Genomic DNA, 27,381 nt, shown 5'->3' on the forward strand with positions numbered 1-27,381 from the left:
GCCTGTGTCTTTTGGTTGGAGCATTTAACCCATTCACGTTTAAGGTAATTATCGATATGTATGTTTCTATTGCCATTTTCTTAATTGTCAGGGGTTTGTTTTTGTAGGTCCTTTTCTTCTCTTGTGTTTCCCACTTAGAGAAGTTCCTTTAACATTTGTTGTAGAGCTGGTTTGGTGGTGCTGAATTCTCTTAGCTTTTGCTTGCATGTAAAGCTTTTGATTTCTTCATCGAATCTGAATGAGATCCTTGCTGGGTAGAGTAATCTTGGTTGTAGGTTCTTCCCTTTCATCACCTTAAATATATCGTGCCACTCTCTTCTGGCTTGTAGAGTTTCTGCTGAGAAATCAGCTGTTAACCTTATGGGAGTTCCCTCGTATTTTATTTGTCCTTTTTCCCTTGTTGCTTTCAATAGTTTTTCTTTGTCTTTAATTTTTGTCAGTTTGATTACTATGTGTCTTGGCATGTTTCTTCTTGGGTTTATCCTGCCTGGGACTCTCTGCACATCCTGGACTTGGGTGGCTATTTCCTTTCCCATGTTAGGTAAGTTTTTGACTAAAATCTCTTCAAATATTTCCTCGGGTCCTTTCTCCCTCTCTTCTCCTTCTGGGACCCATATAATGTGAATGTTGCTGTGTTTAATGTTGTCCCAGAGGTGTCTTAGGCTGTCTTCATTACTCTTCTTTCTTTTTTCTTTATTCGTTCTGCAGCAGTGAATTCCACCATTCTGTCTTCCAGGACACTTATCCGTTCTTCTGCCTCAGTTATTCTGCTATTGATTCCTTCTAGTGTATTTTCTTTTCAGTTATTGTATCTCTGTTTGTTTGTTCTTTAATTCTTCTAGGTGTTTGTTCTTTAATTCTTCTAGGTCTTTGTTAAACATTTCTTGCATCTTCTCGATCTTTGCCTCCATTCTTTTTCCAAGATACTGGATCATCTTCACTATCATTATTCTGAATTCTTTTTCTGGAAGGTTGCCTATCTCTGCTTCATTTAGCTGTTGTTTTTCTGGGGTTTTATCTTTTTGCTTCATCTGGTTCATAGTCCTCTGCCTTTTCATTTTGTCTGTCTTTCTGTGAATGTGGTTTTCCTTCCTCAGGTTGCAGAATTGTAGTTCTTCTTCCTTCTGCTGTCTGCCCTCTGGTCTCCTCAAATTAATTTATAAAGTCAATGCAATTCTAATCAAGAGAGCAACATGTATTTTATGGAAGTTGACAAGCATACCCAAAATTCACCTAAAAGGGCACAGAACCACCATTTGACTCAGCAATTCTACTCCAAGGTACTTCCCCGAGAGAATTGAAGACATATGTACAAGCACAAAATCTTGTACATGAATATTCACACAGCATTATTCATAGTAGCAAAAAAATGAAACAAACCACATGTCCACCAATGGATGAATGGATAAATAAAATGTGGTCTATCCACAAGATGGAGTACTTTTCAGTCATAAAAAGGAATGAAGCACTGACACATGCTACACCCTGGATGAACCTTGAAAATGTTCAGCTGCATGAAAGAAATCAGGCCACATATTCTTTCCATTTTTATGAAATATCCAGAACAGGCAAATCTATAGAGACAGACAGTCCATTAGTGGTGGCCAGGGGCTCGGAGAGGGATAGTGGAATATGGAGTGACTGCTGATGGGCACGGATTTCTTTTTGGAGTAATGAAAATGTTCTAAAATTCGGAAAACATTATAAGTGGACTTGCCTTACTCCCTACTAAGATTGTTAGCAATGGAGACCATGTGTCATTATTGCCCGGGTGCCAAGCACACAAATGCCCATCAGTAGAGGAAAAAAGAGAGTGCATAACCATACAAGGGAATACTGCTCAGCCTTTAAAGGAAGGAGACTGTGCCCCATGCCACAGCATGGATGAACCAAGGACATTATGTTTCAGGGTCTGTCACAGGCTGTAATCAGGCCAGGACTGGGGTCCCATCTGAGCTGCACAGGGAGGGACCAACGTCCCAGCTCAGATGGTTGTTGCAGGATTTGGTTCCTTGTGGCCCGTTAGACCGAGGGCCTCAGTTTCTTTCTGTCCGTTACCTGAGACCATCGTCAGCTCCTTGCCATGTGGGTCTATCCATAATGCAGCTCTGTCATCAGTTGGTAAGGGAGAGGGACATTGGGGTCTGCTAGGGGATGAAGACACATCTATGTTACGTGGTCATGGAAGAGGGCTCCCATCCCTTTGCCACATTCTACTGGTTAGAAGCAAGTCACAGTTCCGCCTACACTCAAGGGGTCGGGATCCCACAGGGGGTGACCCCAGTGGCGGGATCATGGGCCCACGTCAATCCGCCCGCCACACCTGGGCTGTTGGTAAAATGGTCCCAAGGGCAAACACACCCTTGTAAGCCCCATGCTGACTCTACTCTGTGCTTTCACAGGGCAGGGTATTCCTTCTAACATCAGTCCCACAAGGCCCCAGAGAAGAGCAATTCATCTCTGGAAACATCACTGTTTAGTTTCTAGCACCTGGACACAGAATCTGGCTCCTAACGCTTCTTTTGGAGGCTAGACTCATCCTTACCTGTGTACTAAGTTATAAACACCCAATGGGTCTGCTTCTGCATTTAGTTAAGCAACAAGTGCAGCCTTCTCACCCAAAACGCGTACTTCTAAATATTACTAGAAATGAGATTTAAAGGAAGAAAATCTTAACATTGGGAAAAGAGAGCATTTTTCCAAGGAGTCCCAGTTGAACCTGTGGTTAATAGGGCTTTTAACTGCAGGGAGATGCGTCACAGACCGCAGAAAGCAGTATTTTGTAGAAAATCCAAAGACAGGTTGGCCGGAACAGGAAAGAGAGCAACAGGACAAGAAGCCAACAGCCCGTTTCTGGGCTTGGACAGAGTTCTTCTCAAAGATCCCAGCGTATAGCAGGAGGAACAGCAAAGGGAAACTACAATACGCACTCGGTGGTGTTCTGGAAGCCCGCAGATGGACACTGAGCTAAAATCTGAGGAGGGTGTGCTGTCCCAGGGGCCTGATGTCCGGGAGGGAGTACAGTGAAGTCCCCTCCGTACAAACGAGTTCTGTTCTGAGAGCGCGTTCGTAAGTCCACCACAGTTAGCCTAGGTACCCAACTAACACAATCGGCTATATAGGACTGTACTGTAATAGGTTTCTAATTCTTTTCACACAAATAATACATAAAAAAACAAACAAAAAAATAAAGAAAACATTTTTAATCTTGCAGTACGGTACCTTGAAAAGTACCACAGCTGGCATCCTGGGGCTGGCATGGAGTGAACGGGCAGGAAGAGTTACTGGCTGGAGGAGGGCAAAGAGGTGGGCGATGGTAGAGCTGAAGGGTCGTCAGCAACAGGAGACGGAGGGCCAGCTGCGATGTCACTCACGCCTGACGCTGATGGAACGCACGGTCGCATCTTTGAAAGTTCGCACCTTGAGGGTTCGTATGTAGGGGACTTGCTGTATCAGGGCAGAGTGTGGGTGTGTCAGACCCTTCACCCCCTCTGTTGGGTAGGAGCGGAAGCCTGTTTGCAAATACCAGCGTTGTTAGTAGTAGGGCAGCATGTATCCCGCTGTCCTTAAGACCAGGGGTAACCAATGCTCACATATTGAGATGTAGGGAAGTCCTTCTGGCTTAGCCACGAGTTAACTTGAATTTTATGCTAACTAAACCAGCCTGACTGTGGCCTATCAAACACACATGGTACATCTGCTTTAATTGTTAAAGAAAAGGGCACATTGACCAGAAGTAAAAAATGTCCATGTTAAAAATAAAGCTTAGGGCTTCCCTGGTGGCGCAGTGGTTGAAAGTCCGCCTGCCGATGCAGGGGATGCGGGTTCGTGCCCAGGTCCGGGAGGATCCCACATGTCACAGAGCGGCGGGGCCCGTGAGCCATGGCCGCTGAGCCTGCGCGTCCGGAGCCTGTGCTCCGCGACGGGAGAGGCCGCAGCAGGGAGAGGCCCGCGTACCGCAAAAATAAAATAAAATAAAATAAAATAATAAAATAAAATAAAATAAAATAATAAAGTAAAATAAAATAAAAAAATAAAATAAAAAAATTTAACTGCCTCCCGTCCTGAGATGCCAGCGCTGGCCCTCCTCGGACGCTAAGACTCCCTTCCCAGGTGTAGGGCCACGCTGACTCGCTGTGTACATGCTGCTCTGTGTGTGCTTTTCCTTGAAATGTATCCTGGACTTGTTTAATGTGCTTTGCTCTGACAAGATACAAAACTGTGCTGGAAACCGCGCTTCTCTGGAGCAGTTTCTCAGAGGGATCTGGGAAGAGGGCTTCTGGGCTAGTTCTCAGTTTGGCGCAAATAAAACTCTTCTCTTCTTCTTGTGGATTGTTTATTGATTATTTGCGTCGACACCAGCAGGCCTGTGGTCGATGGTAGCTCTCTGCCCCTCACCTCTGCCAGCCTGATTACCTCCAGGCCTCTTCTCAGTGTCCCTCCAACACTGGAGAACAGGCTGCTTAGAGATCAAACAAAATACTTTCCCTTTGAACCTTGTCTGTCGGCTCTTCGACACGGTACAAAAGTGAAGTCAACCGAAAGAAAGAAATATCCACCTGTAACACTGCCCCCCTGGAGCAGCATCTAAGACCTACTTTTTCTCACGAATTAATATATATTTTATTATTTGGCTGAGAAAGGTGAGCTTCAGAAAGGCTAGAGGTATAAATTAACCAGTGTGGGGTAGGGTAGATCACACCCAGACACTAGCTCTGCTGCTTTTTAGTGTCTGGGTCTCAATTTCTTCAGCAGTAACACGGTGTTATGTTCCCTACCCCCTCAAAAAAAAATAAAAACAGATAAAACCCCTAGTACCTCAGATGTTGGGGAGCCCAGTGTCGCCCAAAGCAGCATCGCTGGGACGCAGGCTCTCTCCATCACTCTCCCCGCCTCTGCCGAATATTGGCTCAGGTTCAGGCAAGATGACCTCAGGGCCCCGAGACGGCTTCCCCAGGTCCAGGTACGAGTACAGACTGCACTACCCGCTTTGCCTCTTTAAGAGCATAGAACCCGCTCCTCGAAACCTGCCTCACAGCCTAGTGGCCAGGATGGCACTGCTCATGCATAAACCCTACCAAGGGAAGTGGGGTCACAGTGCCAGGTTAGATCGGTCCGGATCAACCTCCAGACCTGGGGAGAGAGCCACCATTCCGAGTAAAGTGACAGCATCACACCTATGCCAAGCAGGAAGAGGATGGCTCTTGGGCAGGTCCCCCCGACTGCCTCTTCTTCCTCGTTTCCCAGCAGTGCCCAGCCTCCCAGCCGTGGCACTGAGCACCCTGTTTGTATTTTGTGGGTCCACCTGATCTACACTAGCCCCAGCACCTTGCAGCTGCCCTGTGCATGTAAAGAATTAGTACCTGTTTGTTGAAGTGAATTAAGTAGCCGTCGACATATTTGTTCTGCCTTACAAACCTCTAATTAAAACAACACCGTAACCATATCATGATGGCCCAGGTTAGAAACTTGATCAGGCACCAAGCCTGTGATCTGGAATGTCTCTTAATTTCCACAGAAGCAAAGCTGCAAATCCCTCTTGCTCTAATAAAGCACGCCTACGTTGAATTCATTCCTCTGGCCTTTTGAGGTGAAGGCAAACAGTGTGGTCTGTGCTTTTCTCTAAAGTATTTATGGGCAATCTAAGCCCACATGAATTGCTTCATCCTTATTATTCACATTTTCTAATTGTTCCCCACGTCTCCTAGATGGAGGGTAATAAAACTTTGATGCTCAGATATTTACTTAGTGACTCATATGGCCTACAGAATAAGCAAACGATTTTCCTCCACAAACTTGGACTGCATCGTTGTTTTTTCCTACCCAATAAATTTGCTAACTATGCCAAATGTTTTTTAAATTTAATAGTACCGTATTCCCTATGGATGATAAATACAGCCTGGCTTCTCTCTCTCACTTTTTGTTAACTTGCCCCTGGATCAACTATGAGAAATGATTCTGACCCAGAAAATCGTTATGCTCACCAACCAAACAGAGCTTTTAATCCTCTTCTTAAGATTCTTCATTAGGTTTCCATGCTTCCTGGATTGGACTTGAATTCCTGGAACCCATGTTAAAGGCCACCTGCCATTCTGCCCACATCTGCCTCAGACCTGTGCAAATCTAGTCCTGGTTTTCCCGGCTATTTTGCCTCTAAGACAGAATATAAGTGTTAAAGGCAGACACCAGATCTTAGCAAGGCCTAAAGGCATAATCTCTGCCAAGAAGAGGTTTAGCAGAAACAATGGCGAATCAAGAGTCCAGAAAGGTCTGTATTCCTTTCACTACCATGATAAAATTTCATAATTGTCTCCTGAGTTAATTTCTAACTTACCTCCAGCAGAATTTCTGCTTGAATAACCTCTGAAGGATCAGACATAAATACAGAACTGTCTGATAACGATGGTTAGGTCTGGGCTAGTTTTCAGGGGTTATAGAACTGATGTTCATCCGAAATTGCTCACAGTGACCACATTTCAAAACACAGTCATCCTAGAGACAGCAGAGGGCACTCCAGGTGAATATTAAGGAACTGAAAAGCAAACATCCCAGGAGGAAATGTGACCTGGAATGTTGGGTTAGTGCACCATACAGCACACGCTGAAATTTCTCCCCGCTCAAAGCTAACCTAATATTTTCCATTTGTTTATCTTCTTAATGTCCTAGGGCTGTACTGTCCCACATGGGAGACCACATGTGCCTATTTAAATGTAAGCTAATTAAAATGTAAAATTCAGTTCCTCTGTTGCACTGGCCACATTTCATGGACTCAAAAGACACAGGGGGGGCTTCCCTGGTGGCGCAGTGGTTAAGAATCTGCCTGCCAATGCAGGGGACACGGCTTCGAGCCCTGGTCCGGGAAGATCCCACATGCCGCGGAGCAACTAAGCCCGTGAGCCACAACTACTGAGCCCGCGTGCCACAACTACTGAAGCCCGCGTGCCTAGAGCCCGTGCTCCGCAACAAGAGAAGCCACCGCAATGAGAAGCCCACGCACCACAACGAGGAGTAGCCCCCGCTCGCCCACATGCAGCAACGAAATCCTGACGCAAGCCAAAAAAAAAAAAAAACCCTACGAATTGTTCATTTCTGGAGTTTTCCATTTTAATATTTTCGGACCTTTGTTGACTGAGGGTAACTGAAAGCAAGGCATGCAAAACCTCGAATGAGGGGTGACGACTGTATGTTATTAGGAGGTGATGCTGGGAAGGGTGAGGGCCACGCGGTGGGCGCCCACGTTGCGGACTGGTCACCCTTCACTCCCGATCCTTCAGGCTTTAAGGCAAATCATGATGGCATCGGTGAACTTGGACACCGGGTGAGACGAGCCCCACCCACCCTCTTATTTCTTATCCCCGCAAATCCACCAGGGGGCAGCACCACCTCTCAGACTTCACAACCTCATAGAGGAGCAAGGAACATGCAGAGTGTAACTGATTTGTACACATTTCCTAAGTTTACAGAGATCTTTTCCCCCAAATCTAAGGGGAGGTGCCCATGAGAAGGAACTCACGTTCTGTGAGAAGCAAGAATCGCTACATCACAAGGTTAGAGGTGGCTCCTAGGTGACCCATTGAAATGTACATTTACATTGATAAATGTATGTTTGTATGTTTACATATGAAATAGAAAAAAAGGGTAATGTAATAAAATTATTACATAAAATAAAATATAAATAAAATAAATGAATAAAATAAAAATTCATGAATTCACACTGGTAATAAATAACCTACTTGTTAATAAAAAATAAAATAAAAATTCTGAATAAAATAAAATAAAAATTCAGTAGTTCACACTGATAATAAATAATCTGGCGAACACCTTAACCAAGCGATCAAAATTAACGAAGTCAATGTCACCTCAAAGTGGGGCACACTGACATTGCTTGTGTAGAAGATCCCAAATAGTCTCAGAAATATCTGCTGGAACTAATAGGAAAATTTAGCATGGTCAAAGGATACAATGACAGTATATAAAAATCAACTGTATATCCATATATAAGCAATGAACAATTGAAAATTAAAAAATAACAATAATAGCATCAAAAGCATGATTTGGGTATGTTGATAGAAATGTTCTAAATCATGCGGTGGTGATTACCTGATTATATACATTTGTTAAAACTCATAAAACTGTACACTTAAAATTAGTGAATCTTATTGTCATGTAAATTATACCTCAATGGAGAGAGAAAAAGCCCTACTGTGTGCCCAGTTCCAGGTGCTGAGCACACAGCACAGAACAAATAAAGCTTTTCCATTGGAGCTAACTTTCTAGTCAGGGTTAGACCTTTGAAAATGAGTGAATGAATGAATGAATGCACATGTCCGGTAGTGAAAAGTGCTATGAATTAAAATAAAGCAGGGCAAGGGTGCAGGATGGCGGGAGAGGGGGTGTGAATCCTCTTATACAGAATGGGCAGGAAGGGATTCGCACGGATAAGACTGCAGTTGAGCCGAGACCTAAATTAGATGAAACCGACCGTCTCCGGCCGTCTTTGACCGGCAGAGGCCAGTCCGGGGGCGGGGCGAGTCCGGACCTCGGGCCACTGGGAGTCGGCCGCCCGCTTCCGGCGGCGGCGCGGGGGCGGCCGGGAGCCCGGAAGTCCGTCGCGGGCGGTAAGTCCCGCGGCCGCGCGGGGGCGGCCGGGAGACCGGAAGTCCGCCGAGGGCGGTGAGTCTCGCGGCCGCGCGGGGGCGGCCGGGAGACCGGAAGTCCGCGGATGGCTGTGGGTTCAGGCTGCGGGGCGGTCAGGGGCTGCCTGGGAGGTAAGCGCGATGCCGGCCTTCCCGGCCATGCCCACCCGGGCGGGGGCCGGGGCTGCGGTTGCTGGCGCCGCCGTTGTCGCGGTGCTCTCGGCCACGCTCGTGCTCTACGGGCCGCCGCTGGACGCAGGTACTCCGCCGCGGGCTACTGGTCCGGGCGGGAGGCGCCGCCGTGGGGCCGGGGACGCGCGGAGCCGCGGGTCCTGGGTCCACCTGGGGAGGGGTCAACCGAGGGACCCCGAGGACCCCGGCCAGGCCCTGGCTGCTGTATAGAGCGGACTGTGTAGAAAGAATCAGGCGTAAACGGGACAAGTGCGTCCGACTTGGAGCACCATCCCCTCCTGTATGGTTTTCCTCTCTTGCCCTGCGGATATTATTGTACCTAAGATTTTTCAAACCGCTGGACAGTGTGTTGTTTTATCTCACTTCTCCCAACAACGTGGAGAGGCTGCTGTTTTGTAAAGAAGGAGGCCCTGAGCCAAGGTTCCCAGCCAGAAAGTAGCTGAAATGGTAAAACGCGCTTTGGCTGTAGTCCTTAGCAGCAGGCAGGACGGAGAGTAACTGTTAGGGGGGTTTGGCTGTTTGGTTTTGGGCACCGTAGTTCCAGGCGATTTGAGGAGCATTGAGGGGCCCCTCAGCTTCTGCACTTCACTCAGTCACACCAGCCCGGCAGCTTCTGGGCACCAGTTTGTTCGGAGATACTTTATCGGTCACAGTTGGTCTTATATCCGTACCCTCCGTGTTTGGTTAGCAAGATTTCTCTTTGAGTCTGCTTGAGATTTCATTATTAGACCGAACTGCGGAGCTTTTACCAAAAACTGGCTTCCCATCCCAGCTTTAGGGCATCTCAGTTAATTTAGAGATTGCTGTCACATGTTCCAAATTAGCTACGGTTCACATTAAATTAAAGCAAGAAACATTGGTATTGCAAAGTTGTGAGTGGCAAGTAATTTTAGAAAACAGCCCAGAATAGAGAAATCTATTTAACTCTCCTCAGCCACACTTCTTTAAAGCAAACAAAAACCAGGCAGGTATGACCTGTTCTTCTAGATTCAGAATTGTATGAAGACAAATTACTAGGATAAATCTCAGGTTGCCTCTTGCCAAGGCCTTTTTATCCTTAAGAACTTTGATGTTTATATTTCAATATTTCTGTGGATAAGTAACTTGATTCTCTGTGGAGTATAGGGAAGTTTAACTGACCTTCCTTTGGCCCGCTCACTAACAGGTGTTGATCTCAGGTGAGTGTTACAAAACGCTAATGAGCAGGGTGGATTGTGCTTTGCAGTCATACAATTGCAGTTAAAAAGTGAAAATGCTGTACTTCTCAACAGTGATGTTTTTTACCCATCTCACATTGGTTTCAGAAGGCATTTGAGAAGGATTTGACTTGTCTTTTGGTTGGTGGCGTGATTATTTGATTTAAAAAAAAAATTCTTCTGACTGAAAATGGCAGCATTTTGGTAAAATGGTGTCTTCTGTCCTGGCTTATCCGTTCCTAACCATGGCATCTTCACAGGTCTGTCTCTGAGCCTCAGTTTCCTTGTCTGTAAAAGAAGGATAAACTGGCTGCCAAAGAGCAGAGTGAGCCAAGATGCCGTTAATTCATCAGGCATTTATTGAGTGGCTTATTCTGTGCTGGACTCTGTTCCAGGTGGTTGAGGGTGGGAGTCAGCCCTTAAGTCACAGATGGGGGCTGTACCTCATTCTGTGGAGGCAGAAGGTGCAGGGGTGGTCTTGAGATGCTCTGTGTGTGGCTAGCTGCTTAAAGTGATGGCAGCTAATAAACCCAGAACATTGTAAGGGACTCAGAACGATCCGTGAGTGACTGGTAAGTTTGGATTCTGTCTTTACAATTTCCAGACTTTAAAAAGCACCTGTATTTATTGTGCTGGGGCATTTGGAGGAGAGACCATTCTCCGATATCCTCGCATTGACCAGTCACGTTATGCTAGGTGTGTTCAAGTTTGACACAGACGCATGGCAAGCTCCTCGGTAAGCGCACAGACGGCTCGTCAGCGGTCAGCAGGGCGGTCCTGAAATCCGCCTGTAACAGCTGCGGTTCCTGTCCTGCAGCTGGCCGGGGAGCCCAGGCAAGAGTGTCTCACAGCCTCTGTGCACGGTGGCGAAGAGAGTGCGTGGCTGGGAGTCTGGGCTGCAGGCGGGCCTGCGGGAGGTTGGGGCCGGGGGCGGGGAGTGAGAGCTGGTTGCTGTGTTAGGTCAGCGCCGCTGTGGCCCGGCTGTGCATCATCTTGGGGTCTAAGCATCCATCTGATATATCGGCTAAGGAGGCATTTACGTCTACTCATTAAAGGAAATTACTTGAATAACTTCGTTGAGTGAAAAGTAAAATTGTAAGAGTGATAGAAGATAAAGCTGTATTACCATATGTATGGAGCTGAGTCAGTCTCTGTTCTTCACTTGGACTTGGAACCCATGTCTGGTTTTCCTCTGCTGCTGAGATAATGGGAAGATAAAAATATTGGATGCCTTTTCTGTGAAGATGTTCGTATCAGCAAAGATCCTTTAATTCTAGAGAAAATGCGTGCTTTATTATCTGTTCATACATTGGGCTCTACAGAACACAGGATTTCTCTCACAGCTGAGCTATTTTTAATAATATGGCAAAACATACAACACAGGAAGTTTTTCACGAAAGGCCCATTAAAATTAGCTATTTATAGACAATTCAATGATCAAACTATTTTAAAATGCCACTTTGAGCCCAGTGTAAGATGTGTTCCTTATTTAGAATGCCATTTCCAGGTTATTTGATTAGTATCTAACTGAGTGTTGGAACCACGACTGGAAAATGAATTGGGAATACCGTGACCACCTGTCCGGCTTGAACAGACCCTGGAAAGTAGCAGAGGGGAGAGGAGACCTGACACACTTGAAGGAAGATCACGATGAAATATGTGTAGTTCATTAAGTAACAGTGCGTTTAAAAAAAACTTTCTGAAAGGTTAAGTAGATTTCCAAGACGTCTGATACATTCGAAGTAAATCTGGTCCATGCAACAGTGTTAGTAGTGTTGTGTTGTTACTTCTGAACAGCATTTGCTTATAGAAATGAAATGATGAAACCATTGGATAAAAATCTACAGCAAAAATCATACATCATATTAAGCCAGCTTTGGGAAGTGTTTTGATTAATGGGGTATTTTGTTCAAGTCTGTTTTTGATGAATGCTGGTAGACACTTACCTTTCTGAACATTTTCCTGTTTTTCAGTTTTAAATCGAGCATTTCCGCTGCATACAGCACGCTCAGTAACGGACATGGAGGCTGCTTTGCAGCTGGTGAGGAATGTGGTGCCTCCTCTGGCCGCCTGCAAGCACAAAGGGCAAGCTGGGAGGATAGGCGTGGTGGGAGGCTGCCCAGAGTAAGTGGCGCGGACGCAGCGTCCCTCTCCGGCTGCTCGCCTCCCTGCCGTCCCTCCGTCCGTCCAGTTGGACCTCAGGGGTCATTTGCAAGTGTCCTCTGATATTCTGGCAGTATTTTTCAGTGATGAACGTTTGGTTGAATAGCAGAGAGAGCCTGGGGCCCCGGTTGGGTGAGGCTGTTTCTTCTTGCTTTGTGCTCTCTGTACTGACGGCGTTCATTACTGTGAGCCTGTGTTACTTCTGTAATCAAGGTAAAGACACTCAGCATGCTTTCCTTTCTTAATTTAAAGATATTCCTGGAAGTTCCTTATGAAATTTGACGGATCCTAGCTTTTTTCCGAGGCCTTTTTTCTCTTCTAGTTTTATATATTATGCTGCTGTGTCGACACGTAAAGATTTGTAATTTGTCCTTGCTTGTGATACCTGCTGCCTTTGACTTAAATTCGACCTTGGTTACCATTCAGTTTCTCCTTCCTTTCTGTTTGCACTGATATGCTCTTTGCCTAGGCTTGTGTTTTCAACAGTTTAGCATGTGGTTGGCTGTATTTATTAAAATAACACGTAGCTAGATTGTGTGTCTTTACCCAACGTGACAGTGACTGCTCTTTTTAAGTGAGGAGGATGTATTTCTTTTGTTAGCGAGGCTTGTATTCACACTGTGGGGTGCGTGTGTATGTCCGCTGTCCTGTCCTTTGGCATTTCGGGCGAGTTCGTGGCTCTGCCCTGGGGAGACTGTCACACGTGCAGCGTGCCCTGAGCATGTTTCCCTGTTCGGGTTAGCAAAGCTCCTCTTCACCCCTGGGATTGACGTAACAGTTACAGTCACTCATCTGATGTCAAGTTCACGGATTTTCCTTGCTGTGCTTGAAGTGCCCTTAAACACAGTTACAGGCGTTTCCGAGCAAGCGGGTAGAAGCAGGAGGGGGGCGTGCGGGTCTCTTCTCGTTTGTCCCCACGTCCGAGGTGGCCACCGCCTCTGCTCACCGTTGCTCTCGGGGGCGGGTCCTGCTCCTTGGGGCACCAGCCAGTCCAGGGGCTCCGGCCCGCGGTCACCTCGAGCACACTGTCTCTCTCTGCAGATGCCTTTGGGAAACTCTCCCTTTCTTCTCAGACCTCTAGGTTTTGTTTTGTTTTGCTTTGTTTTTCCCCGAACACACATCCCTACCGTCCTCCTGGCTAACAGAACCCCAGTCTTGTTCAGTTGGTGTTGCATTTTCTCTTACTTGTATCTGTGCGCATTTCTGATAAATCAAGTGCTTTCTGTGTCTATATTAGTCTAGAGAGAGGTGTCGTCTTTATAATTTTAAGTCCTCTCATCAAGTGTACATCTCTTCTATGATAGGTTTTAAAAATGTCCCCACAACAGCAGTGAGAGGCCCGCCCACTGCAAAAAAAAATAAAAAATAAAAATGTCCCCACAGAGTTATCATGTGTTTTATAAGGTTAATTCCTAGATGCTTTATGATTTTTGCTGGTATGGTAGATGCTGTCATATATTCTAATCAGTTATTCCTGGTATAGAAAAAAACCATTTTTTTCGGTTTATATAAATCTTGCCGAACCATTGTACACTAGGAGATTCATTTTTTAACAGCTTTATTGAGGTCTGGTTGGTATACAGCAAGCTGCAAATGTTATAAATGTACAATTTGTTAAGTTTGACCTCTGTATGGCCCCCTGAAGCCATCCGTCAAGGCTTCAGTTTGCACATACGCATTTCAGAGAGACCTTGGGGCACCTGGCCAGGATCTGCCTCTCCTGACCTGGTTCAGAGGCCTCATAGGAAAGATTGATTTTCCTGGAACTGATCCGTGTTAATAACCCTTTCCCGAGCTCCTACTGAGGGTTGGGCCGTGCCAGGGTGCTGCTCGTCTGTGTAATTTACTGATAAGCCTGGTGTGCTTGCCTCAGTCTCAGAAGTTTTTGACTATAAATATCTTCTTTTTAGGTACACTGGAGCCCCCTATTTTGCAGCAATCTCAGCTCTCAAAGTGGTATGTTTGTTTATAGCTTCTTTTTCAGGATTTTTCTAGTAAAGAGTTGGATTATTTAAATATGACTGAAGCAGACGTTTTCTGAATAGTCTCTCAATATTCAGAGAAATCTGAATAACATTTTGGGTAATCATGGTAAGAGACGTCTACCCTGACCTCTTGTGCATCACAGAGTAACTTGGATTGGGACTCATTTTCTTTTAAACTGAACTTTTTTTAGAATTGTACTTCACCGCAGTGATCCAGGCTGCCTTTTCAGTCCTAGCGTAAGCAGTGGACATCTTTTAACCTTGGCAGTTGTCACGGCAGCATTTTGATCAAGTCCTGAAGGCCCAGTGGCACAGGGACTGTGACATGGGCTGTGCTCCCTGCGGGCCTCACAGTGATGCCACCTGAGCCGGGCGGGGCCCCCTGCCTCTTTGGCGGCAGCAGAAGTCCGCCTCCCTTTCCAGGCCCTTCTTAGGTTTTGCCGCCTCCCGGAGGCCTCTCAGCCGCCTCCTGGCTGTGGGTTACCTGCGGCAGTGGGTGCTTTTCTTTTGCGGACAGTGCTGCGGAATTTACACGGTTGTACCAGAGCCACCAGTGCTCTGAGTGTCTGTCAGGCGAGTCCCGCGTTAAGCCGGTCTCCTGTGCCCCTCTTCAGGGCGCGGACTTGTCCCACGTGTTCTCCACCCAGGATGCCGCAGCTGTGATCAAGTCATACAGCCCGGAGCTGATCGTTCACCCGGTTCTGTGAGTGGGGCCCCGGCGGGTGCGGGGCTTGTAGCCACTCTTCTGGGTCACAGGGTCTCCGCGGAGCCGCTGTGCAGTAGCCGCGGTGCAGGGCGGGGGCGGGTGGGAGGGTGCTGTCGGAAGAAGGGAGGGAACGATAATGAACCCGCGTCTGTAGTCAGAATAAGACAGACAGTGTGCAGGAGACCCGGGCACCAGGGCTGCCCGGGCTGTCCCCTGTGGCCCGTCAGCAATGGCCAGAGGGTCCTAGGCCCAGGAGGGGCCGTGGGCCTGCCTGTGACAGTGTGTCACGTGGCAGCAGTAATGACCGTTCGATCGTTCAGCAAGCGCTTCCTGCTGGACTCTGTCCTGGGTTCCACGGGGACAGCATCTGACTGGGCAGCCCGAGACCTGCTCCCGTGCAGCTTCCTCTCCAGGGCAGCCCTGTGCCCTGGAGCTTTCTGCAACGGTGAAACTTTTCTCTCGGTGCTGTGCGAGACTGGCTGCCGAGCGCTTGAAACGCGGCCAGTGGGGCTCGGGAGCTGAGTGTTTGCTGTGATTTTAATTACATGTAAAAGCCCCGCGTGGTCAGCGTCTAGTCTACTGTATTGGGCCATGTACACAGCTTTGGAGGACAAACGAGGTCACAGCTTGTCAGGCGGTGCTGAGGACCGCAGGGAGGACGGGGCGGGGAGTGCTGGGTGCGCGTGTGTGTGTGGTGGGTGCTCCTAGGGTGGCAGGGGGCAGTGGCGCAGGGCGTGGCGTCCAGTGAAGGCGCAGACGCGGGGGCTGGGGGGGAGCGGGCGCAGGAGCTCATGCAGCAAGCCTGCTGGGGACACTTAGTCTGGGGGCTCAGGAGGGGCTGGGTGACCAGAGAGGTTCAGGGCCACGCTTTGCCGGTCGTGGGGGGTCATAGTAAGGGTTCTGGCCCTTGGGGCCCAGGGCGGAAGCAGGGGTCCCGCTGGGAGGCTGTGGTAAGCCCCTGGGGACGCTTGCGTGCTGGGCTAGAGCCAGGAGCCGTCAGAGCCTGGCCACAGCAGGGGGGATGTGAGACGAGCAGGAGAGGAGCGTGGGGAAGCCACCAGGGTGTGGGCTGAGCAGGCTGTCATCTCCGTGGCCTGCTGATGTGCCGGCAGACGTGGCTCGTGCCCGTGGGGTGGGCAGGGGAGCCTAGATCTGGGAGTTGTCAGCGCGTGGGCTGCGTTTAAACCAGGAGGCGAAGCTGTGTGTGGGTCGGGAGGGCCTGGCGCGCTGGCGGCTGGGAGCAGACGGGAGGGACGTGGAAGGGGCCCGGAGGGCGTCCTGGGGCCGAGTGGAGAGCTTTGCGGACAGTCCTGGAAGAGCCCGTGCCTGGAGCCAGAGACGAGGCCTCGGCTCCCAGTGCGGGGGTCGCTGGCAGCCCGAGCCGGGCTGCTGGGGGGCGGGGCGGGCCGTCTGGTAGCCTGTGGGCCCTGAGGGTGGTGGCCGGGCCTCAGAGTCGCGCGCAGCTGTCAGGTGTGGTCCTAAGGAGGGCTCCTGATGTCGCGGGGGGTTGGGACGCCGCCAGGCGCAGGCCTCCCCGCAGGCCTGAGGTGGGGACGTCTGCACCGCAGGTAGGAGTGCAGCCCGCACTGCATCTGTGCGCCTGTGTGATGGAACCAGACTGGCACAGGTCGTTTTGAAATGAGTCATCGTGTCTTATTTTAACATATTTTATGTATTTTTTCCCCCGTGAGTCTTATTTTTTAAAAAAGAAAAAGAAAGTGTAGTATGGTCATGACTATATACCCTGCATTATTGACTCTCTTTCTGATGGGAAGGAAGTTCCATTTGCCTCAGCTTTGGTGAGACCCAGATCCTCTGCCTACCTTTGCGGAGTTCACAGAAACACGTGGACCACTCAAGTAAACTGCTGGGGTCCCTCCTGGGGCCTGGGAAGGGGCCCAGCAAGTGAGAGGTTCCGTATCCCCAAGAATATGCCTCTGCTGCCCTCGCATCAGGCCATACTGGCTCCTGGTCTCTGCTCAGCCAGGCTGCTCTGTGTCATTTCCCGTGAAGCAGCACTTTCTCACCGTGTCTCCTGTCCCTGCTGTTCCCTTCTTCTCTTGTCTGCTTGTCTGGGGATGGCTTCCCCTGCCAGCCTCCTACGTGGAGGTGGCTTTTCCTTTGTTCCCCCAGCCACTGGGTCTGGAGGTGGGATGTGCGTCCTCCCAGACCATCACCTCTCGTTCTGAAACCTCCAGCTCCCTTGAAACTCACATCCACTGACCCAATACCCCTTCTCCGTGCAGCTGTCTCAGACCCCCCATCAGTCCTTGGATATTAATGTCTCTCTCCACCATTGCTCCCGGGACTGTTGCTAATGTGTGTGTAGGGAACTGCTTTACTGGAATATGATTCACTGTGAAATCCACTGACTTTAATTGTACAGTGGTTTGTGGTATGTTTACCAGGTTGTTACGTCACAGATAATCTTAGAACACTCCCACCACTCCAAGACGGAAACCCCTCCCCTTCGCCACCCCAGCCTGAGGCGGCCTCTCATCTGCTTGGTTTCTGAACATTTGCCTTTTCTGAGCATTTCTTATGCATGGAATCAGAGGTCTTTTGTGTCTGCCTTCTTTTACTTAGCATCCTGTTGTCGAGAGTTGCCCACATTGTAGCACGTGTCAGTGCTCTGTTACTCTCTAACAAAAACAAAACCTAGAAGTCCCCCCACCCCCACCCCACCAGCTGCTGGCAACGGGCAGTCTCTTCTCTATGGGTGAGTTTGGTGTTGTGTTTTTGCGGTTTTTTTGTTTTGTTTGTTTGCTCTAAAGGTCCCACGTATAAGAGATAGGATACGCTGTTTGTCTTTCTTGGGCTCATTTCACTTAGCAGAATGCTCTCAGGGGCATCTGAATGTTGAAAGCTAGACAACTATGGTGGGGTCCTGGCTGGGGTCCTGGAACAAGAAAAGGACATTGGGGGGAAATCTGGAAAAATGTGTAGTTTCATTAATAAAGTAAACAAAAGATGAAAATTCTAATCTGTTTTGCCCTTCTTTTCCTTTTTTAGTGACAGCCCCAGTGCCGTCCAAGATGTGGAAAAGTGGTTGCCCCGACTGCACGCCCTGGTCGTAGGGCCTGGCTTAGGCAGAGACGACGTTCTTCTCGAAAACGTCAAGGTAACGTGTAGAATTATTAACCACGCCTGTTCCTACAGGCTAGGCCCTTAGATCGGGGGCGTCTGACGGAATTGCATTTTCCGTTGTTTGTTGCTCTGTGTGCATCTTGGATAGAACGTGGTCTGGGGAATAGAGGATGCGCTTAAACCAGAGCAGGGCCCCGCTGAACGGCGCTTTCTTCCGCTCCTGGGGCTCTGCTCTCAGGCTGTGGCCGAGGAAGTCTCCATGGGGCCCGACGTGACGGGAGTCCCAGCATCCGGGCTGAGTGGGGTTAGCAGTGGCCAGGCGTGCGCTCAGGCTCGCGGTCGCCTCCCCGCAACCCCTGCCTGCCGGGGACCCCTGGCAGCCTGCTCCTGGTGCCCGCCGTACGGGCGCAGTGCCCCCCCGGGGCTGGCCGAGGGCCACGCTTGGTGAAGTGCTCTGCACGCTACCCGGTTGGGCGCACGGAACAGCAGGCCCGGTGGGAGTCTGTCACGGGGAGCCAGTGGGAGAGGGTGCTTCTGGTTGGTTCTGGCGACTTCACCGTTGCTGTAAGTTGTGCACTTAGAGAGAAGCGTGAAAGGTGTTCTGGTGGTTCTAGCTTTGTGTCGTCAGCGGGTCCTTTTGAAAGCCCTTGTTCGTTTCATTTCTTAACCTGGTGCTTCTCTGCCCACCTGGGTCCTCATTGGTCTAGAAACCCTGGGCCTCGGACCCCACGGGCCCGTGGTTCTGCTGCCTTTGCACTCTCTTCTGTCCCCTGCCGTTCTTTTCAGCTGAAGCCAGCGTAGCCAGCGCTGGGTGATGGGGGAGCGGGCAGGAGACCCTATTTCACCCTCATGTGTACACGTGCATTCGTTTACTTTTTCGTTGATCATTTATGCTCTTCCTTATTACTGAAATTTTATGCCTGCTTTAATCTAAAAAGATGAAACTAATTTTTTAGCCTCAAAAAGTTGAAATAGAAATAAATACTATCCTGGATCAGGGAAAATAGACAGCTCGGATGGCACACCAACCCCACATTCTGTGTGTTCCCGCTGCCACGTCCTCCGACGCCGCCCTGGCGTCACTCTCCGAGGGGACACATCTCGGGGACCTGCTGAGCTCTCCCTGCCCTCCTTGGGGCCCTTCTCAGTGCGCCCAGACCGCCTGCCCCAGCTCCAGCCCTGGGAGGTGTCGGCCGCGTGCCTCGAGGGAGCTGGCGGTCATAGTGGACCTGATTCGTCACCCTCGTTTCAGCAGCTGGAGGGGCTCTTGGCTCAGCTTCTGCTTTTTGAGTTAAACTGAACAAAAGCTCAAGGGAAAGAAGGTGTAGGGCGCTGTGAGTGTTGGTTGGACTTTCCTAGCAATCTGTGGGTAAAGAACATTTTAAAAGGCAGACGTGTGTCTGCTTTACCAGAATTTAGTGAGCACGTGAATTTTAAGGGTCCCTTCCACGGAAAATCTTTCCAGCCTTTAGGGGGAAAGTTGGGGCTGGGAATTTCACTTTCTTCAAGCCCATGAATTATCACTGAGGAGAAACAGTAGCCGTGACAGGTGGCTGGGGATGGAATGGAGCAGGAAATGTGTTTTCAACTTAAGTGTCGATAGTTGTTCCGTTTATTATTGCCTGTTTCAAACGGTTTGGTTAAAACATATGTACCCTCTGTAGGACATGATGCTAAGTGAAGTAGGCCAGGTGCAGCAGGACAAACGCTGCGCGATCTCACTTCTTTGTGGAGTCAGAATAGGTGAGCTCGTAGAAGCAGAGAGGAGAAGGGTGGCTGCCGGGCGCTGGGGGTCAGGGGAGTGGGGAGAGTTTACATTCTCCCCCGGGGGAGGTGATGGCTGTGTGGGTTAGCTTGACTGGTGATTATTTCCCTGTACTCTGCACGGGCTCACCTTGGAGATACCGGGGGTTCGGTTCCAGACCACTGCAATAAAGCGAATTCTCGTCATAAAGCCAGTCACGTGAATTTTTTGCTTTCCCAGTGGAGATAAAGTTACGTTTGTGTTATACCGTAGTCTATTATGTGTGCAATAGCATTATCTCTAAAAAACAGTGTAGGTTCTTTAATTTAAAAGTACTTTGTGACTGAAAAGCGCTGACCGCCAGCTGAGCCTTCAGTGAAGACATGGCTGTTTTGCTGGCGGAGGGTCTGGCCTCCAAGCTGGCGTCTGCTGAAGGCTGGGGTGGCTGTGGCAGTTCTTGAAACGAGGCTGCAGTAATGTTTGCCGCATTCACGGACGAATTTAAAGTGTACAATTCAGTGGCTTCTCGTATATTTATGGAGTTTGCAGCCATCACCACAGTCCGTTTTAGGGCATTTTCATCACCCCAGAAAGAAGCCGCATACCCGTTAGCACTTGCTCTCTGTTCCTCCCAGCCTCCCAGCCCCTGGCGACCACTAATCTACTTTCTGTCTCGATGGATTGGCCTATTCTGGACCTTCTTAGGAACAGCATCATACGGTGTGTGGTATCTTGTAATTTCAAGGCTCACCCTGTTGTGTCAGGTTGTCAGTGCTTCACACCTTCCATTGCTGTGTGATAGGCTGTTGTATGGAGAGACCGCGTTTTTAAAATCCATTCATCAACTGATGGACATTTGGGTTGTTTACACTTCCTGGTTATTACAAATAGTGCTGCTGTGAGCACTCATTTACAAGGTTTTTTGTGGATTTATGTTTTTATTTCTATGGGGTATATACCTAGACTGGAGAAGCTGGATCATACGACAACTCTGTTTGGTGTCTTATCTAAGGGTTTTGCCTGACACAAGATTTACTCCTATGTTTTCTCTTAAGAGCTTTATTCTTTTAACTCTGTGGTCCCTTTTGAGTTAAGTTTTGTGTATGGTGTTAAGGAAGGGGTCCAGTCCAGTTTTGTTTTGTTTTTTTGCGGTACGCGGGCCTCTCACTGCCATGGCCTCTCCCGTTGGCGGAGCAGAGGCTCCGGACGCGCAGGCTCAGCGGCCATGGCTCACGGGCCCCGCCGCTCTGTGACATGTGGGATCTTCCCGGGCCGGGGCACGAACCCGTGTCCCCTGCATCGGCAGGCGGACTCTCAACCACTGCGCCACCAGGGAAGCCCCCAGTCCAGTTTTCTATCCAGTTGTCCCAGCACTTCTTCGGGCCAGTGAATTCTCTGGGCATCCTTGTTGAAAGTCAGTTGACATCAACGTGCGGGTTGATTTCTGGGCTCTCCTTTCTGTGCCATCGATTGTACAGCTGTCCTCGTGCCAGTAAGCACACCATCTTGATTATTGTATCTGTGCAGTAAGTTCCGAAATCGCCAAGTGTGGGTCCTCCAACTTTCTTCTTTGCAGTGTTGCTTTGGCTATTTTGGGTCCCGTGAGTTTCCATGAGTTTTAGGATCAGCTTGTCAGTTGCAGGATGGCCAGCTGGGGTTTGCGTAGGGGTCACCTTGACTCTCTAGGTCAATTTGGGGATCACTGCTGTCTTAACAGTATTGAGTCTTCCAGTTCATAAGCTGGTTTTGAACTAGAGTTTGTGGATGTAGCATGTAGGATCTTGACTGACCCGCCTAGTATCTGTGCTCTTTTGCAGCTTGTTGTTTTCCTTGATGGATGTGTCTTGTTTTTCTTGATGGATGTGTCTTGGAGACTTTTCCGGGCAGAATATGCAGATGTTCATTATTTTTAATAGCCTCATCATAATACGCTGTAATGTATTTAACTAGTTCATTTCGGCTGTTTACAGCATTTTTTTCTATTAGTGATGCCTTGAACATTTCTGTATATCTATTTGTTTCTTTTGGGTGTTTTCTTTAGGATAAATTTGTAGAAGTTCCATTGCTGAATCAAAGAGTATCTGTGGAAGGTGGAGATACTGAATAACATCCTCTGAACTGAGAAGGAACTTTTAAGACCGAAAAACGAAGCAGGCAACTGAGTGAAGTGCAGTTCTGAAGTTTACGCGGGGACTGACATACGGGCAGGATCGGGTGGAGGATGACCCAGGTGTCCCTAGCTGCACGGAAAGGGTCCAGGGGGATTTCTGAAAAAAGAGTCTGACCCCCAAGTGAGACGCATGTCTGCACTGATGGGAACTGGACTTTCCCCCCGCTCCACCCCCCCGGGGTCTCTGCAGAGGCACTCCTCCAGCTTTCGTATCAGAGAAAGATGGTCAAGTCGATAGGAAACTTGTCTGGCTTGGGTGCATTCCTGGCGAGTGGGCTAAAGCTCAGTCACTCACGCGGGGAGGGGAAGGGGCAGGGCTGCGGGCCTGAGATGGAGCTGGCAAAGCGGGGTCGACGTGGTCCAGCCACACAGTGCGAAACGGAAACGTTTTTGAGAGATGCTCCCGGGTTTCTCCAGCAGCTTGTAGCGGTCTGCTCTCCAGCAAGGGCTGCCCTTGGCAGGATGTGCCCTGGGGAGCTGTCACTCCTCACTCCCCCCTCGTGGGTAGAAAGCTCCTTGTTCCACTTCAGCCCTCCTGACCTGTGTGTGGCTGGCTCCTGCCGTAGCCCGTTCTCCCCTTAGGTCAGATTGCTGTCCGGATGTGTGTGTGTGTGCAGGGCTGGCTGCCCCGTCACGGCGTGTGCTGGTGGCGCTGACCCTCCAGATGCCGTGACCGTGCCGGGGTCAGGTGCACAGGCCCTCTGAGCCGTGGAAGCAAGACCAGCCCTCCGTTCTCTGCGCCAGGGGGCCGAGTGTCACGTTGTGTGATGTTATGTATGTGCTCGCCGTGGTGTCGGCTCACGTTTCCCGGGTCTGAACACTCACTGGGCCGCTGTCTTTGTAAGAGCTCTAGTAGGAAGGTACAAAGACTCAGAAAGTCTGAATTGGTTCTAACAGTAACGCCCGACTCGGGGCAAGCAGACAGAGCATTTCCACTGTTTAAGAAGGAGAGAGGCTTCCGTGGGCCCCGTACCCTGACCCTCCACCGGAGGGGCTTTTGGGCACACCCCCAGCACTCGGACCGGCGTCGGCAGGTGTGACTGAGGCCGTGGGGCAGGGCAGCCGTGCTGGGTGAGATTGCACTCCTCACTGCTGCTTTACGGACGTGGGCTTATCTCCCAGTGTTTTAAATTATCGCTGCTTGTCATGTGTCTCGTTCACCGTTCTCTTCTAGCGTTTTCTGTTACCCATTGTCTCTCGGGTAGGAGTCCTCTTCTCGTGCTGTTGCCGTAAATGCCCTTGTCATGAAATACTGGTTCATGATAATCAGCAGTCACGTTGATCAGACACACGTATAATTCTCAAGCGAAAAACCTCAAGCTTTTAGTGTAGCATTCTCAGAGAGAAGTGATTCCCTGTTCATTACCACGGTCATTCATTTGAAAACACGTGAAGTGTTCCTTATGAGAAATAGATGAAAGCTGAGGAGTTGGGGAATTCCCGAGACTTCAGACCTCTCAGCTCCAAACCCTGAGTGTTAGTGTCTGTTGGCAGCGTGGAGGTGCCGGCTCAGGGCTGCCCGCCGTGGGCCGGCCTGGGCCCCGCACTGTGGGACAGCTCCCGCGGGCGCCTGTTTTCAGAGTTCCCGGTGCCCTGCCTCACAAAGGCTCTTTTCTGATTATCTTACGCATTTGCTTTATTATTCCCTGTCTGTCTGTTGGTTGATGGCCTGATGCTGAAGTCCGTCAGGAACTGCTCGGTTTCTTTTACCTTCTCTGAGAGGGGACGGGCTTGTTGCTCAGCCTGGCTTCCTTTCCTCGCAGGGCATTTTAGAAGCGTCCAAGGCCAGGGGCATGCCCGTCGTCATCGACGCGGTGAGTGTGGCCTCCTCTCCTGTCCCCTCCTCCCAGGGGCCCCCGCGGCCTCGCAGTGACGTGAGTCCTCGTCTGCAGGACGGGCTGTGGCTGGTCGCTCAGCAGCCGGCCCTCATCCAAGGCTACCGGAAGGCGGTTCTCACCCCCAACCACGTGGAGTTCAGCAGACTCGCCGAGGCTGTGGTGAGTCAGCTGACGTCCCGGGCAGGGGCGAGGGGTGCACCCTGCGGCTCTGCCCCGGCTCGTCCTGCGGTGCACCTGCGGGGACGGACGTGCAGAGGTGGCTGGACAGGTGCATGCCTGGGTGCGTGTAATGATGGGGCATCTTCCAGTTAGCGTGTCTTTGATTGGGTGAAAGGTGGCCTCTGCGGTCAGCCCGCGCTCCTGCCACCGTGCACCCTGGGTGGATCACTCCATCCCTGCCCTTGACTCTGTAAAACGGGGAGCGTGGTGGAGTCTGCGTCATAGGGTTTGTGAGGACGAAATAAAATACTACGGCTGACCCTTGAACAGCGTGGGTCGGGCGCCGAAGGCTGCACGCTGTCAGAAGTCTGAGTGTGATTCATAGCCGGCCCTCCGGATACGCGGTTCCCCGTGTCCTTGGTCCCGCATCCGTGGATTCGGCCAACCTCGGATTGTGCGGGGCTGTGGTACGTACTATGGGAAACAATCCACATGTAAGAGGGACCTCGCGGTTCACACCAGCGTTGTTCGAGGGTCAGCCGTGTATGTAAGCCCAGCGTCCTCACGTATTAGTGCCCGTGAACGTCTGCTCGTTATTACTCGAAGTCGCATCCCTCGCCAACCCTTACGATCCCAGCCACGGGCCAGTAGTCCTAACTCGGCCTCCCTCCCGCTGGTGGACGGAAACGTCCCTGCACGTGGGGCCCGAGCTCGGCCGTCGGCAGGTGCCCGGCGGGCCCGTCCCCGGATGAGGCGGGATCGGTGGATGGGCTCTTCCCGTGTCTGATGACAGCTGTGTCTGTGTTGTCCTCCGTCGTAGCTGGGAGACCCCCTGGATGGCGGGGACCGTAGCAGAGCTGTGCTGAGACTCAGCCGGGCCCTGGGCAACGTCACCGTGGTCCAGAAAGGGGAGCAGGACGTGATCTCTGATGGCGAGCAGGGTGAGTGGCCGAGGGCTTCACGCCGCCTGTCGGCCGGCCGCGCTGGGCACCAGCCCCAGGAGGACCTCCTGTTCACACACGGTCGGGCACACACGGGCACACTTACCGCCCAGAGAGGGACTCCCTGGTGAGCGTGTCAACCACAGCTTCTGGAAAGGCCGTTTTTGTCTTGTTTCTCGCTGTTTTGCAAAGGAAAGTGGCAGTGATGCATGCTGGTCCTGGTCGACACCAGGTACAGGGTGCAGTTCTGTCCGTGCTGCGCGAGGAGAGTCCCGAGCAGAGGCTCTGGGCAGCGGGCGACCTGCAGGCCCGTTGCCGCCTCGCCCGAGGCACAGAGGCAGTTGCTTGAGTCTTTCACCGCTTCCTGTTGTTTTATAAAGACGCCCGGAAAACGGAGACGCCCGAGGAGCCCCCAGTGGGGTGGGAGCCCCCGGGCCCCGAGCGTGGCTGCGGAGCCCAGCAGGCCCGCCCGCGTCCGCACCGGGGCTCGGCGCCTCTGCTCCCTGCAGACGAGTCCTCCTGTCACTGAAGTCGGCCCCGGAGGCAAGAGCACACCAGGCGTTGACGGGGGAGCTGGACACACGGAACCGGTGTCCAGGCGTGCGCCCGCTCACACGCCGTCACACACACACACGCTCGCTGTCACGCGCCGGACAGGAGACGGAGAGAGCCTTCTCTGCGGGGCCCTGAGGCCTGCGGGCCAGACGCTGGAAGGCGCTCTAGACTGTAACACAGAGAGAGCGTAGCAGCTGCTTAAGACGTTTTCCCAAGAGATAGAGACTTCTCGGCTCTGCACAGACGAAGTCCCGGCAGGGCCGCTGCTGGCGCCATGGGCGTCTCCTGGCGTGTGAAGCGGGCGCCCTGGGCCGGGGGCGCCGTCCCCACTCTGTCCCCACAGACCCCTCGGTGCTGGTCGGGGGAGCTGGGCCTCCGTCTGCCGTGTCAGGGCGGGCGGGGAGGAGCAAGGTGACGGAGCGCGGCCCCTCTGACACGGCCCCCTCGCCCCGCAGCGCTCACGTGCAGCCAGGAGGGCAGCGGCCGCAGGTGCGGCGGTCAGGGGGACCTCCTGTCGGGCTCGCTGGGCGTCCTGGCGCACTGGGCCCTCCTGGCCGGCCCCGAGAAGACCAGCGGGTGAGTCACGTCTTTGTCCCTCCCGTGCCGTTTCAGCAGTTGCACGTTTAATAAGTGGCTGCTTGGAACATTCCGCTGAGGTGCCGGTGTCTCGTGGAAGAAGAGCCCCCAGGGCAGGGGTTGGTCCCAGGACGCTGGCCCGGGGGCTCTGGCGCCCCTGCCGGTGTCGGGGATGCTGCCCGGGCGTCTGCGGTGCCTGCTCTGTGGGACCGGTGCCTCGGGACACGCAGACGGGCGGAGCGCGCGCCGGGAGATGACTGTCCACGGGGCGCAGCGCCCTGAGCGGTGGGGTCCGCCGTCGCCGGTGGAGGGTGAGCCCGGGCAGCCCCCCACCCCGGGGCCCTGGGCCTCTCCGCGCCGCGCCCACCCTGGCCACCGTGACGGTGCCCGGCTGCAGGGTCCCGGCACACCTGGCCCGGGGGCCTGCGGGGCGTGTGCGCGCAGGTGGGTCTGTGATGGGCCAGGAACGTAGCAAGCAGCTCGTCCCCAGGCTCCAGTGTCGTCCAGGGCCTAGAACAGCGCCGAGTGCTTACCCTGTGACCGAGCGCCGGTCTGGCTCGCAGCCGGGACGCGGCTGCGTCCCAACCTTTCTCCAGGCGTACGGGCGTTTCTGATAGGCCCAGCGGCACGTTAGACTGAACTTGCCAGAGTGGGTCCCAGGGCGACCACAGGAGGGACGGGGAGGGCCTTCGGTGGCCACGACGCCCCGCTAACGCCGCTCCCCCGCAGGTCCAGCCCGCTCCTCGTGGCTGCCTTTGGTGCCTGCGCGCTCACCAGGCAGTGCGCCCGCCAAGCCTTCCAGAAGCACGGCCGCGCCACCACCACCACGGACATGATCAGGGAGATCGGGCCCGCGTTCAGCAGACTCTTCGAAACCTCGGCCGGTGCAGACGGAGGGGTGGCCCCGACAGGGGAGCTGTGTTTGTGACGGGACCCGCCTCCGGTCCATCCGAGTCCGCTGGGAGGTCTGTGAGTGCGCCGTGCGGGTTGACGTAGACAGTGTCAGAGCTTGGAGCGTGGCACTTTTCTGGCTCAACTGCTGTGTGCTTGGAGATGTTATGATAGGAAACAAAAGTATTCCTGAACTTTTCTCAGCTTCTGGGCAATATCAGAAAAGAAGGAAGAGACTCACATGACGGCGAGACCGTCTGTCACCAGCTCAGCTGAGGTCGTGGGCTTTTGCTGTGTGATTCTTCTGTTTGCGAGAAGTTCCCCTCCTCGGGTAGTCCCCTCGGGGGGGTCCCATTGCTCGTTTTCAAATGTCTACGCGAATGATGTTTTTTGTTTTTTGTTTTTTTTTTTGGTGGTAGGCGGGCCTCTCGCTGCTGTGGCCTCTTCCCTTGCGGAGCACAGGCTCCGGACGCGCAGGCTCAGCGGCCATGGCTCACGGGCCCAGCCGCCCCGCGGCATGTGGGATCTTCCCGGTCTGGGGC

The 27,381-nt window shown here is 51.7% G+C and overlaps 1 protein-coding gene across 5 annotated transcripts; it reads left to right on the top strand.

Annotated features, from left to right (window-relative positions):
* The first annotated feature begins 8,685 nt into the window (after positions 1-8,685).
* NAXD (NAD(P)HX dehydratase) lies at positions 8,686-27,358 on the top strand. 5 transcript variants are annotated; one of them, XM_055089339.1, is made up of 11 exons: positions 8,711-8,768; positions 10,629-10,760; positions 11,998-12,148; positions 14,098-14,143; positions 14,787-14,875; positions 17,891-17,999; positions 23,643-23,693; positions 23,772-23,876; positions 24,697-24,817; positions 25,828-25,948; positions 26,678-27,358. In XM_055089339.1, exons 3-11 carry the CDS (start codon positions 12,045-12,047, stop codon positions 26,874-26,876), a joined length of 945 nt encoding a protein of 314 aa, XP_054945314.1. In that variant the 5' UTR covers positions 8,711-8,768; positions 10,629-10,760; positions 11,998-12,044; the 3' UTR covers positions 26,877-27,358. The 5 variants fall into 5 exon arrangements, 4 of the variants coding, with proteins under 4 accessions (XP_023978928.1, XP_054945314.1, XP_023978926.1 ...); XM_055089340.1 differs by lacking the exon at positions 8,711-8,768 and adding an exon at positions 8,808-8,895; XM_024123160.3 differs by lacking the exon at positions 10,629-10,760 and having other exon boundaries at positions 8,686-8,768.
* Positions 27,359-27,381: the final 23 nt, after the last annotated feature.

Source organism: Physeter macrocephalus, chromosome 13, assembly GCF_002837175.3.
Source record: "Physeter macrocephalus isolate SW-GA chromosome 13, ASM283717v5, whole genome shotgun sequence".
Lineage (NCBI taxonomy): Eukaryota > Metazoa > Chordata > Mammalia > Artiodactyla > Physeteridae > Physeter > Physeter macrocephalus.

Bases quoted from the DNA above. Each gene is read 5' to 3' on its own strand.
- NAXD (XM_024123158.3), top strand. From the start codon at position 8,778: ATGCCGGCCTTCCCGGCCATGCCCACCCGGGCGGGGGCCGGGGCTGCG. The intron at 12,149-14,097 runs GTAAGTGGCGCG...TCTTCTTTTTAG, and splicing joins GTGGTGGGAGGCTGCCCAGA to GTACACTGGAGCCCCCTATT. The intron at 24,818-25,827 runs GTGAGTGGCCGA...CTCGCCCCGCAG, and splicing joins GATCTCTGATGGCGAGCAGG to CGCTCACGTGCAGCCAGGAG.